Below are 12,543 nucleotides of genomic sequence, written 5' to 3'. Positions count from 1 at the left end.
TTATTCTTTCTTGGCTCTGTGTGAGTGGCAGTAAAATGTTGTTTTTCACCCACACCCTTTTCAGCCGAAGCTCTTTTTCTGCAGAACAAATCTTAGCTTTTAGAAAACCACAATACTACTCTTGAGATTTGGAGCCAGGCCGCTGTCTGCAAATATGAGACGCTCACTGTCATCCATCCATCCCCACATGACAATTCTTCATACTGATTTATAGTTAAAGCTCCTTATGTATTCAATGAGATATTATGACTTGCACCATTGACTTACAGCCCACATTGGTCCTATCTTGCCAGTAGTGTATCTAATCAGAGAGTGCATCACATATTGGTTTGTTATTGTCCTCTGTAGGTAATTTGATTTCTCCAGCCACCTCTTCCAGACTTCATTAATTTTGTCCTTCCTTAAGGCAGTAGTTACTATCCGTGTTCCACACTTTCGATGTATTGATTGATTATGTCGCTGTCTCAGTTGAACACTAATGACGGGCCTGTACAGTGATTTATGTGCCTCTCTCTTGTTGTCACCAGGCCCATTATGAGTGGAATGAGGCATTTATCACTTGTGTAGTAACTCGCTGTTATGAGAAAGTTTTTACTAATGGCAACACAACCCAGAGCTGATTGCTGGGGTGAGAAGAACCATGTTTATTCAGAGAAATGACTGGAAATGTATCTTAATGTGGAATATAGGGCTGCATCTAACACTTATTTTGATAATCCCTTCATCTGTCAATTATTTTATATTAGTTGTTTGGTCCTTAAAATGTCTTGTGTTTCAATTAATAATAGATTCAGTTCTAATGTGGATCTAACTACACTACACCGATGACTATAAAGTAGGACTTTTATTTCACTTGGATGATACAGAGCTATCCATACCAAGGTGCAGCAGAGGCTGCATTTCCTGTGAAAGCTAAAAAACCTTTGCCATCGCCCAGGAAGTGTAGCCACTCTCCTGTCGTGCTGTAGTGGAAAACCACCTGCACAACTTGTCATTTATAAGTACAGTTAGAAAATAAGCTAACATTCCTGGTACACAATGCTTAAGGATATGCACTTTTCTTCCATTAAAAACCAATCTGAGTTTGAGATGAGTATTTTTCCTCTGCAACTACAAATATGCATGACTACATAAGTCCATAAATACTGAAGGTGGAGTTGGTATTGTAAGATGCTATTGAACATTGTATGCCTTGCATCATCTTACTGATTATCACCTTTCTCATAGGAAAGTGCTGTTTTAAAGACAACATATTTCAAACTGAGTTTTGGACTGTATGTTTTGAATTTATTCTGTTTGTTGGCTGAATGAGTGGTTATTGTTTGATTGGAGACTGATCAGATATTTGATTTCTGATATTTACACCAAAGGTTACTGCTGTGTGAAAGCAAAAATCATTTATTTTTTTCCTTTTGTTTTTGAGCTAAACAATAAATGCCCCTTTTGGCAAAAACATCTACTGTTTTGAAGTAGAGTGTTGCATTTAACGTCTACGGTGCTCTGTTAAAGCTGCGTTCTTGGCAGTGAACCTCACTTTGCTCAGTGTGTTCCTGGGTGTGTCCTGTTAGACTTGAAATACTCCTGCTGTGAAAAAGTTAAATCCTGCAGACTGTAAGCTTGGCAGTATGAGTAATGTTCTGTAACTCATGACCCACCTAGATCGCCCTCTCACTCCACTCACCTACCCTCACACCATCTGCCGGTCCCCCTCTGATCCATCCCCACATCTTTTCCATGACCTTGTTTCTTGTTTTTAGCTTCCCCTTGTTTTTTTGTTCTGTTCTTTTTCATCAGTAAATGGTCAGAGTAAGAGTGGGGCTTTGTGTTGGGCAGAAAATAAGAAGCAAAGACTGAAGCTGAATTTACCATGTCAGCTGCCCCACCTCTTGTGCCCCCCCCCCTTCCCCTTCAGCTGTCCAGCAGGGCCCATTTATGCTCATAACACTCTGATCACTAGCAAGGCTCTCTTTGACTCCTGGGAGTGTCTCTTTTGATATCCACTGACAAAGCAGCAGAGTTGAAAGGAAGACCAGCGGTTTTCATGAAATGCTGAACTTGTGCAGCCTGTAGTAATTGCCAATAATGACGGCTTCAAGTGTCCTTGTAGTGCATGGCAGTGTGCCAGTTAGCCAGTATATTCAGTTCCACAAACCCGATACCCGAGTAAAGCTAAATTTTCTTTTTAAATTTCCCTTTATCTTTTTTTCTGTCCAAAAAGGCCCATGTAAACATCCATAGGCTTCTTACATCAGTGCATGGATATTATGAACAGTAGGAAATGCAGAAGCAGTAGAAGCAGTTTCCCTGTTATTAATGATGGTCGATGGGAATGAACCTAATCAATGAGGTTTATGTTGACCCTTCAACTCAAAGTCCCAGCTTGGTATATTGCCACGAGACAACTTAAAAATGCTCAGTTGTTTAAAATAATCCAGTCAGGTGGTTCTTCATTTGCTGAAACAGATATACAGTAGCCTGGTCGTGGTATCCATGACCACCATGCATCAATCAAATATTTCAACTGAATCAGTTCATTGTTGTCTGAATTTATTATATTCACTCATATTCCACACCTAATCAATAAGCTGGTACGATTCAAGAAAGTATATTTATTAAGTTGCACACAATAGTTTTTCTGTGTTGACCTATGTATGTATTTGCATTAAGCCTTTATGCATGCATGTGTGGTATGCTTTACATACCGTCTGCCGTAGGAATATTATATATTTGCTCTTTTTTATTTTAGCAATAACCTTCATCTCTTTCCTTCTACCTTCTTGCAGGTCTGGTGCTAGGCTGCAGCCACCCCCCCAGCCACCACCACCATGTTTACCAAGAAGAAGAAGTCTCGTATCCAGATCTCAGCTCCATCCAACTTTGAGCATCGCGTGCATACGGACTTTGACGAGCACGAGCAAAAATTTGTCGGGTTGCCCCGGCAATGGCAGTCGCTCATCGAAGACACGGCCAAAAGGCCCAAACCGTTTATCGATGTCACCGTCATCACCACTGTCGAGCCACGCAAGGTTGGATGCTTTGAAAATATAATTACAAACAAATACTACTGCTAAATCAAGCTACATTTTTAATTTTGATTGTTGATAATATTGATTGACAGATTGAATAGTGCAGTGCCTATAAACCAGGGGTGTCCATACTTGTTCTTACGAGGGCCAAATTTGATAATGTAAAGATTTCTGGGGGCCAATAGTAGTCTTTTTAACAGCCAAATTTACACACAAAGGCCATGTTTTATCATAATTTTATTGTCCTTGAGTGAACAAATGAAACTATTCTGCATTTCTTTCACATCTGGAGTCAGATATCATAATAACATAATAAGGTAACAGGAAATGACATGCGATTGAGGCCGATTTTCTGGCCCAGTCCCTCCTGGGCCATAAATAATACAGTATAGAACTGAAGCTGCGGGCCGTACAAAATCTGACCGAGGGCCGTGATTGGCCCCCCAATAATAATTAATTTTTATCAATAACTTAATAATAATAATAATAATAATAAAAAACGTTTTTTTCAAACTCTCCAGGCAATTGTGCGAGGCAACAAGATGGCAGTGGATGGCTCTCTGACCTGGCTGTTGGATGAGTTTGACACCATGTCTGTGACTCGCTCCAATTCCCTGCGAAGAGGAAGTCCTCCTGTCCAACCCCGCAGGGACTCAAGCTCATCAGGGGGAGGCGGCCAGGAGAATGGAGATCCTCACCACAGATACTACTCACAGCCAGACAGAAAAGACAGGTAAGGAGCTAAACTGCTTCTCCAGCCTTAAGTAATCATGTCTGTTCTCTTTTCTACAGCAGCATCGTGTTGCACATATTATGTCGGGGCATCATCATTTATGAAATAATGCATAAGCACATTTGCTTGCATCACAATTATTTGTAATGATTCCATGAATCACTTTGCCTCTCAGTCACAGATCAAGACTGGAACATCAGAGCGGAGGCGAGTCCCACCAGGGCCATCGAGCAGTCCCTTCTTCTCAGAGGAACGAGGGCGTCCATGGTCGACCCCAGCAGCAGCCCCGTGGCCAAGAGCCCGGCAGGGTCCACAGGGATAGACCAGGCTCTGGCCCCCCACCTCCCCCCCACAGAGAAAGAGAGCCACGAGACAGGGACCAGGTCTGAAGATGAAACTTAAAATGTTCATGTTTGTTGATGAAAATATAATTGCTGTTTATTGCAGCGGTCCCCAACCTTTTTTGCTCCACGGACCGGTTTAATGTCAGGAAATATTTTCACGGACCGGCCCCCTTAACGCTCTCTGGTCGCTATGGTAACGCTTAAACGTGCCTTCAAAATAAGATACACAAAACAGCTGTAAACGTTTCATTAATGTTTATATATTTGTTTCAATTGCTAAGTGAAGCCTGTCATATTTGGGACAAGAGCCTTAATTTGCTTGCACAAAACTATTGATCAGCACTCAGCATTTTTTTGTTGTTCATCAAAATCAGTATGCGCCGAGAGTGCGGGTGAGCGAGCGGGTGGGAGAGAGATGTAACGAGTGCGAGTGAGTGAAATCTGCGGTCTTGGCCATTAGTTCATTTACTTATTTTTGTGTAGGCTGAATACGAGTTTTGCGACTCACTCATCGACTTCTTTTCTGAGAGAAATCTTTGCAGCGGCTCTCGCTGCAAACACTCTGGCCAGCGATCTCCCTCGGGATGCGTCAAGAGTGAGTATTAGACGGATGTAACGGAGGGAATCCGGTCATTTTTCAAAATAAAACATTGTTCAGACCCCGATAATAAATAAAACGGAAATAAGGTTATTTTATTCAAGTTATTTATTCTTTTTGTGCGGCCTGGGACCAAATGACCCACGGACCGGTACCGGTCCGCGGCCCGGTGGTTGGGGACCGCTGGTTGGGGACCGCTGGTTTATTGGACCTGTGTTGTAATCTGCCAAGATTCAAGTGTCTTGGAATTGCTTGAATTGTATTATCAACTATCCATTTTAACATGAATCCTTCCATCGCTCACCAAATTCCATCTTTTCCCACGAGCAGGTGGTTCGCAGGGATCAACCCAGTGATCAAAGGCCAAAGTCGAGCTACGTGACACGAGAAGGCAGCCCACAATCTCCCCGGGACAAGAGGCCTCTCTCTGGGCCCAACATCCGCACCCCAAACCTGCCAGTACCAGAGGGGGTAATAAAGACTGCCCAGCAGACCACTCGGCCGTTCAACACCTACCCAAGGACAGAAAGTGACGGTGGCCGCAGCCCTACGGGACAGGTAGGGACAGAAGCACAAACAGAGACACAAGTGTTTGATCCCAAGCAGGACAGGCAGTTTCCTTTTGGAAGATTTTGACTGAGAAAAACAGCAGACAGCTGCAAATTGAGCCACATGCTGATGGATGGTAGCTGTTACCACCTTGCTCTTTGTTCTCCAGGTCAGAATTAGCTGCTTATGTCCCAGTTCTCTTTTCTGGAAGCTGTTAGTCAAGTGTACGTGATGGTGTCAAGATTCATGCCGTTAAATTCCAGGGATATCAAGACAAAAAAGACAAACTAGTGTCACTGTTGAGACATGCTTCTTTCTGCTTTTTAGTTTAGTTTAGTTTTAGTGTTTAGTAAATCAAAGATTGTTCCATACATAAACATAAATATACCAGACACTACCATCTGATCATTTTTATTCATTAAGATTTCCTCTGTTTCTTCTTTTTCTCCAGCCGGTTCGATACCATGAATCTTCTTCTCAAAATGGTCCTTCAAGTGGTTCAAGCCGAGGTTCTGCTGGCTCCAAACCTCCTATAAGTCATCCACATCCTCATCATACTTCCCACCCAATCCTGGCCCCTGAGGTCTCTCAGCACCCACACACTCCTCATCCGACCGCTCCGGCTCCACGGCCCCCAGTGCCCTCTGGGCCTCCTGCTTCCAGTGCGCCATCCCAAGGTCGCTCACCACAGAGGGAGCCCCAAAGGGTTTCCCATGAGCAGTTCAGAGCCGCGCTACAGATGGTGGTGGATCCTGGTGACCCGAGGACCTACTTGGACCACTACATTAAGATAGGGGAGGGATCCACAGGGATCGTGTGCATAGCCACAGTGAAGACCACAGGAAAGCTGGTCGCAGTGAAGAAGATGGACCTGAGGAAACAGCAGCGCAGGGAACTCCTCTTCAACGAGGTAACACTGCATGATCTAGTTGATTATATTTGGTAGACTGATCAGTATACGCTACTGTGATTCTTTACAGTTATTCTTCTACCTTCTTAAGGTGTTGAAAAATGTTTTAAAATAACATTCACATCTGCATCAAACTGCTAATGGTCATTATCATATTTTAAACCTTTGCGCTCGTTCATTAATGATCAGACTGCATCAGCGTTGCAGCTACTCAGCAGTGTTAAGATTACGCTCTGTGTGTGTGCGCCTTTCCATCTGTTTCCGTGGCAACGTCAGGTGGTGATCATGCGGGACTATCATCACGAGAATGTGGTGGAGATGTACAACAGTTACCTGGTGGGAGATGAGCTCTGGGTCGTCATGGAGTTCCTTGAGGGAGGGGCACTCACTGACATTGTTACACACACCAGGTGAGCGAGCGAAAGAGAGGAGACGACAATGTATCAAGAAATATCTAGATATCTGTGTTATTTTATGTATTTTGACGCAAACTTTAAATCTTTAAGCTACTAATAAACATTTTTTTTACTATGACTACCCATCAATCTCACTGTTTTGCTAAAAATATTTCTCATGAAATTCCTCACCAACCAAAAGCCTTTTCCCCCATAAGGGGGCAGTGTTACCCCACACACAGACAACTCACCACAGTCTGTCTTTTTTTTCTATTTATTTCACAACCACGTGTAATTTAATAATGTACATCACTGTTTCTATGATACATGGACTCATCGCACCTACTAAGGTGAACAGAAGTTTTAAATGCAGAAACTGAAACACGCTTGTTTGAAACGTTATAACGGACTTGTTTTTTTACGACTTTATTCTCTCATTTCTTCCTCCTTTTTCAGGATGAACGAGGAGCAGATTGCCACTGTGTGTTTGTCTGTCCTGAAGGCGTTGTCTGTCCTCCACACACAGGGCGTCATTCATAGAGACATAAAGAGCGACTCCATCCTCCTCACTCACGATGGCCGGGTATGTACCACGCTGTCATCGAAGATTAAAGAGGTCTAAGCCGTGAAATCTAGCTTTCTTTTAAAATGTAAAAGCAATCTGACCGGCTCATGCCAGACTGCATCTCAATGGAAAGGGTGTAGACCAATGGATGTTGATGAAAATGCCTCAGTACTCAGTTGGACAGACCTACAACCAATCAGACTAATGCATCCCGATGCAGAGTGACAAACTGTAGTCTTATAAGAGTAATGACTGTCTAGTAATGGTGTCTAGATAAACATCTGTGGGTATGTAATTTAGTATTTATGGACACAAATCTGAGGCCTGTATCTAACAGGCAGTAGGTGTTCCCTCCATGCACTGCATAAACATCACTGCCACTATGTTTTCTGCAACCTTCAAAAACAGAACAAACACACATGTTGCTGCAGTGACAGAAAGCTCCTCTCCCTGTTACCTACCCTCACTTCCTTCATCTTTCCTCTATCCTTTTTGCCCTCATCCTGTGGCTCACTCTAAAGGCCACATTATACTTCTCCGACTGCGTAATGCGTTATCTGTCTGCGTCGCCACAGAGACGCCTCGAGCCTTTATACTTCTGCGTCGTGGTGACGGACACGCGCTGCAATTTCCCGCCCGATCAGTAGGGGTCGCTGCGCAAGGTTGTTCTGCTTCAGGCTACAGTGAGCAATGGCGTTTGAGAGAGAAAGAGAGAGAAAGTCTGTTGTTGTTGAAACAGTGGCCGTTTCTCACTTTTCTGTGTGACGGAACGCAGTTTTAAGATAATTTGAGGCGAGAAATTGTCCATTTAGAGTCTAAACATGTGCTGTGTGTGTTAAGATATGACGTATTTATAGTTTGGCAGCGGCGTTATCGGCGGGGATCAGCTCCGCGTCTGTGGACGCTCGGTGCTCACTGTGAGCCGGCACAGAGCAGCTTCGCTCAGCATGTCCTGAGGACCAATCACAGCTCTTGCCGTCTCTGTTGTCCCTTGACGGAGTGACAATAAAGTGAATATATTTCGTGCAGTCTGAGACGACGCAGAGCCTCTTCGACAGTCTCTGCTTCGACGCAGAGTCTCTGCGTAACCTACGTAGAGCACTTTACGCAGAAGTATAAATTGGGCTTAACAGGCAGTAGGTGTTCCCTCCATGCACTGCATAAACATCACTGCCACTATGTTTTCTGCAACCTTCAAAAACAGAACAAACACACACGTCGCTGCAGTGACAGAAATCTCCTCTCCCTGTTACCTACCCTCACTTCCTTCATCTTTCCTCTATCCTTGTTGCCCTCATCCTGTGGCTCAGTCTAAGCCATGTCTGTGCCCCATTTACAGGTTCATGTATGAGCACCAAGCACACAGAGCAGAGACAGTTGTTAGGCCTCAAGGGAGGTGTTCACTTAACTCTCTAAGTAAATAAGATTAGAAACACCGACTTCAAAGTCAGCGCCCGGCTGTTGTGTAATTAGCAACGTCAGGTGCTTTTTGTGTACACATAATTGATCCAGTTTTTTCTCACAGTGTGCTCAAACTCAGCACAACTGCCACTGACAAAAAACTTGACCCACTTTTACAAGAAAAAAAGGGAAAATGTTGACTGCAAAGAGGAACTAAAAGCATCTTTGTAAACCACTTTGACAAGCGAGTTTCTGCTTTCTAGATGAATTGAAACCAGCATGGTAGCACAGCAACAACATCAGGGAAATGGAGAACTTAAGAGTTAGCATCTGATGTGTGAGTGGTCTGTGCCGCTAAAAACTGAAGTTTGTAATGTCGGGTATTTCGTCCCATTGTTTATCATGAATAATCTTTGGGGGAAAATTAACTGGTGTAGGTAGGGTTTTTTTTTTTTAGATTGTAAGTTTTTTGCTGAGTCTCTCGTTTTCACACATTTCATGCTAAGATGAGTCAGCTTGAAAACCGCAGCGTCTTGGCTGACGGCTCATCTTTTGTGGATTGATGTGTTAAAGGGCTGTGGTTTCACCCACTGCCTCGGCCTCCAGCAGCATGCATGGCCGAGCGTCTGTGCACAGTGACGTTCCTCGACATTGTTGTTCTCTGTCTGGCAGAAAAGCACCTGCAGATGCTGCACCAAGTGATTGCAATAGAAATAAGGTGAATTTAATGTATTTGTCTGGATATTGAACATTTGAATAAATCTTCTGTTTGCATATATGTCAACCCGACAGGGTTCACATTTACTGGACATGTTTCTACGTGCATTTTTTTGATAGTTGTTTTATTTGAGGAAGTTCCCTGTGTTGCTTCCTGTTGAGTGGTGCAGTGTTTGGGTTGGACCTGAGTTTTATTTGTGCTTTGCTCTTGTAGGCGAAACAAACTCAACCAAGCGTGAAGTTTTATCATCAGTAAATGGGTGTTTCAGATTAATGCACCTGCAGACTGAGCGTTTTCATCTCTTCAAAGATACATTCAGATAACTCATCCGTGTTATTAATATTATTATTAATAATAATAACAAATGTCATGCTCAGGTTATATCTTGTTTGCAGGCAGCTTTGTTGTTGTCATCGGAGGCTAGTTTTCTTTCCCTCAATCATGTGCATCTTTCTCAGAAATGGGTGGGTCACAGCGCGGCTTGACCTCAGAATGGACCGCTTGACTATTAGAGTGTAACTAGCCTCAAATATCAAAATGAAGATTTACTATATTTAACACATTTATAATGATATGCACTATAAATTCAAGTCAATCAAACCATGTGTACAGCACTTTTTAGCCCTAGCATTGATAAGCATAAACAAATTATAGAATTCTATAAATTCTGCAAATATTATCTGTGAAAAATGATCTTGACATTCCCTTTGTTCTCTTCCCTGTGATGTTTCTCTGTCACCTCACCCCAGATAAAACTGTCAGACTTTGGTTTCTGCGCTCAAGTGTCTAAGGAAGTGCAGAGAAGGAAGTCTCTGGTGGGAACACCGTACTGGATGGCACCAGAACTAATATCCAGGTTGCCGTATGGACCCGAGGTAACATTCATGTGTTTTTTTCTAGGGATGGGACTTTTTTGTCGACAAATCGATCGACAATCGACACGTGCGCACCTCGACAAAAAAATTACGAGTAAAAAAAGTCGAAGTGTCACAAACACGTAAAGTTCACGACCACGGAGGTTGAGGAAGCTGTGCAGGAAAAGGTGATCCTGCTGTCCAGACTCTCTGCGCTCTCACATGATGCGCGCGTCACCGGCTCGTTCTCTTGAGTGGCTGCGCGCGTCCAAGTAGCGCTAACGAGGTTGCGCTTAAGTTTAGGACGGGGGTGGGGGACATAACACAAGCGCTACACAAATGAAGACGGCCTCTCACCCAGTCAGGATCACTGTACTTCACTCTGGTGGACACCTAACGAGCACAGGTTAAAAAACCTGAGCCGTCTGGCGAGTGACGACACGCGCGTTCCAGCGGAGAGTCGCTTTTTTTTCTTGCTTTTTTTCCCCTTCATATTTATTACCGCTGTTCTGATGGTCAATAATGGACATTACAGCCATGTTTTTTAGCCTAAAATGAAGTACTACAGTGTAGAATAGTTAAAACCCCCGCTTTGCTGCTGTTACTGCTGCTGTAAAAAAAAAAAAAAAAGTAGACAAAAAATTTGACACGTGGACCTCGACAATCGACTCTAAAAATTTGTGAAATTCCCATCCCTAGTTTTTTCCTCTATTCTTTAAAGATCTAAACAAGCGTGGTGTCTTCTGGTTGTTGACTTGACTCCACTGTCCTTGCAGGTGGATATCTGGTCTCTGGGTATAATGGTGATAGAGATGGTGGACGGTGAGCCGCCGTACTTCAATGAGCCACCGCTCAAAGCCATGAAGATGATTCGGGACAACCTGCCTCCCAAACTGAAGAATCTGCACAAGGTACAGAGAACCAAATTAAAAGCACAGCGTTTTTACCTTGTTCTTCTTTTTCTTAAACAGAACGCTTTAACACGTCCTTATACATAGACTGTGAAAGATTGTGTCTGAATATGATGAAAGAAATTCACACATCAATGTGTTCTATTTCTATTCTATTCAACCCACCAGCTGCTAAGTTCAGCATTCTTCTGGTCAATTATGTGCTGTCATTTCCCCTTTTCTATTGAGCACTTAAAGTGTTACTTATAACCTCATCACCGAGCAACAGGGTAATCTTATGACCAGCTGACTCTGGATGTTTTACTTCCTCTCTCCTCTCGCCTTCTCCCAGGTCTCTCCTGTGCTCAAAGGCTTCCTGGACAGGATGTTGGTGCGAGACCCAGCTCAGCGGGCCTCGGCCAGCGAGCTGCTCAAACACCCCTTCCTGACAAAGGCCGGTCCGCCATCTTGCATCGTTCCTCTGATGAGGCAGAACAGGATGAAATGAGACGCGCGGCGCTCGGAGCTTTGCGGACTGTGCAGGTTCGGATGAAACCGAATAGTCCTGCACGCGGATGATTGATTGTGGCCCTCAGAGGTCAGAGGTCACGGATGAGAGATCTGTGAGTGCTCTGAAAAATATAGTGGGTGTGCAGGGGTATTTGGTTTTTCTGATATGAATCACTGAACTATCGGGGGTGTATTCCCTGAACATGAGGCAATAAGAGGCTGTGTGTGTGTGTGTGTGCGTGTGTGTGTGTAAACATATGATGCCAACACTGTTAATGACAGTGTTCCATGGCTTGTGCGTGTGTGTGTGTGTGTGAGCTTTCACTGTGAGTTGTGACAGTGGAGAAGCAACAAATTGCCTGTTGAACAATCTCAGCTGATTTCCTGTAAACATTCTGTTTTAGCTGAAAGGCCTGACCTGGAAATGACAAAGGGCTGTGGCTGTTTTTTATGTTTTCCATTTGGACCATACCTGGATTTCAAGTGTGAGGATTGGGTTTTGCACACGAGTTAAGATGCTTTTAAGGAACAGAGAGAGCCTTGTTGGCTGATTTTTTTTAGATATAGTCAGACACAAACACTTCAATCTCACTGTTGGAAAGTCTGGACGTGGACTTTTCTTCTCCACAAGGACGTCACTTACCGACGGATCCCAGATTCTGACACTATCCTTATCACACCCACAACTTACTACTGAGGGAGGAACTCTTTTGACTCAAAAATGAGCCAGATGAACTTTATTTTGTAGCCAGAAAATTACTAGATTTCTGTTGTAAACAAAAAAAAAAAAAGTACACTAAAACAAAAGGTAAACACTGGAGTTGTGTGTTTGTTTTTTTTTTAAACAGAGAAAATGTTCTTATTTTTCTGTGCAAGTACAATGAACATAGAAAGATATATCAGTTTGGATGTTTCACTTTCTCTATTGTGTGATTGTTTTTATTCTGATGATTTGTTTTTACTGGTGTATTTTAGAGTGAGATGTGATGATTATCCAAGCACTGTTGTCAATAGATAGAACGCTGCGTTCCCAGTCGATTCCAGCACAGA

General features: G+C 43.3%; 1 protein-coding gene across 1 annotated transcript; it reads left to right on the top strand.

Moving 5' to 3' along the window:
* Positions 1-2,825: 2,825 nt before the first annotated feature.
* On the top strand, positions 2,826-11,998 carry pak4 (p21 protein (Cdc42/Rac)-activated kinase 4; the record flags this gene model as incomplete). Its single annotated transcript, XM_083887347.1, has 10 exons — positions 2,826-3,026; positions 3,548-3,759; positions 3,935-4,142; positions 5,032-5,259; positions 5,702-6,160; positions 6,437-6,570; positions 7,012-7,138; positions 9,989-10,114; positions 10,870-11,004; positions 11,336-11,998. 10 exons carry the CDS (start codon positions 2,826-2,828, stop codon positions 11,489-11,491), a joined length of 1,986 nt encoding a protein of 661 aa, XP_083743473.1. The 3' UTR covers positions 11,492-11,998.
* Positions 11,999-12,543: the final 545 nt, after the last annotated feature.

This window comes from Microchirus variegatus (genome assembly GCF_963457635.1).
Source record: "Microchirus variegatus genome assembly, chromosome: 3".
NCBI lineage: Eukaryota > Metazoa > Chordata > Actinopteri > Pleuronectiformes > Soleidae > Microchirus > Microchirus variegatus.
This window is presented reverse-complemented; position numbering and strand designations above follow the sequence as displayed.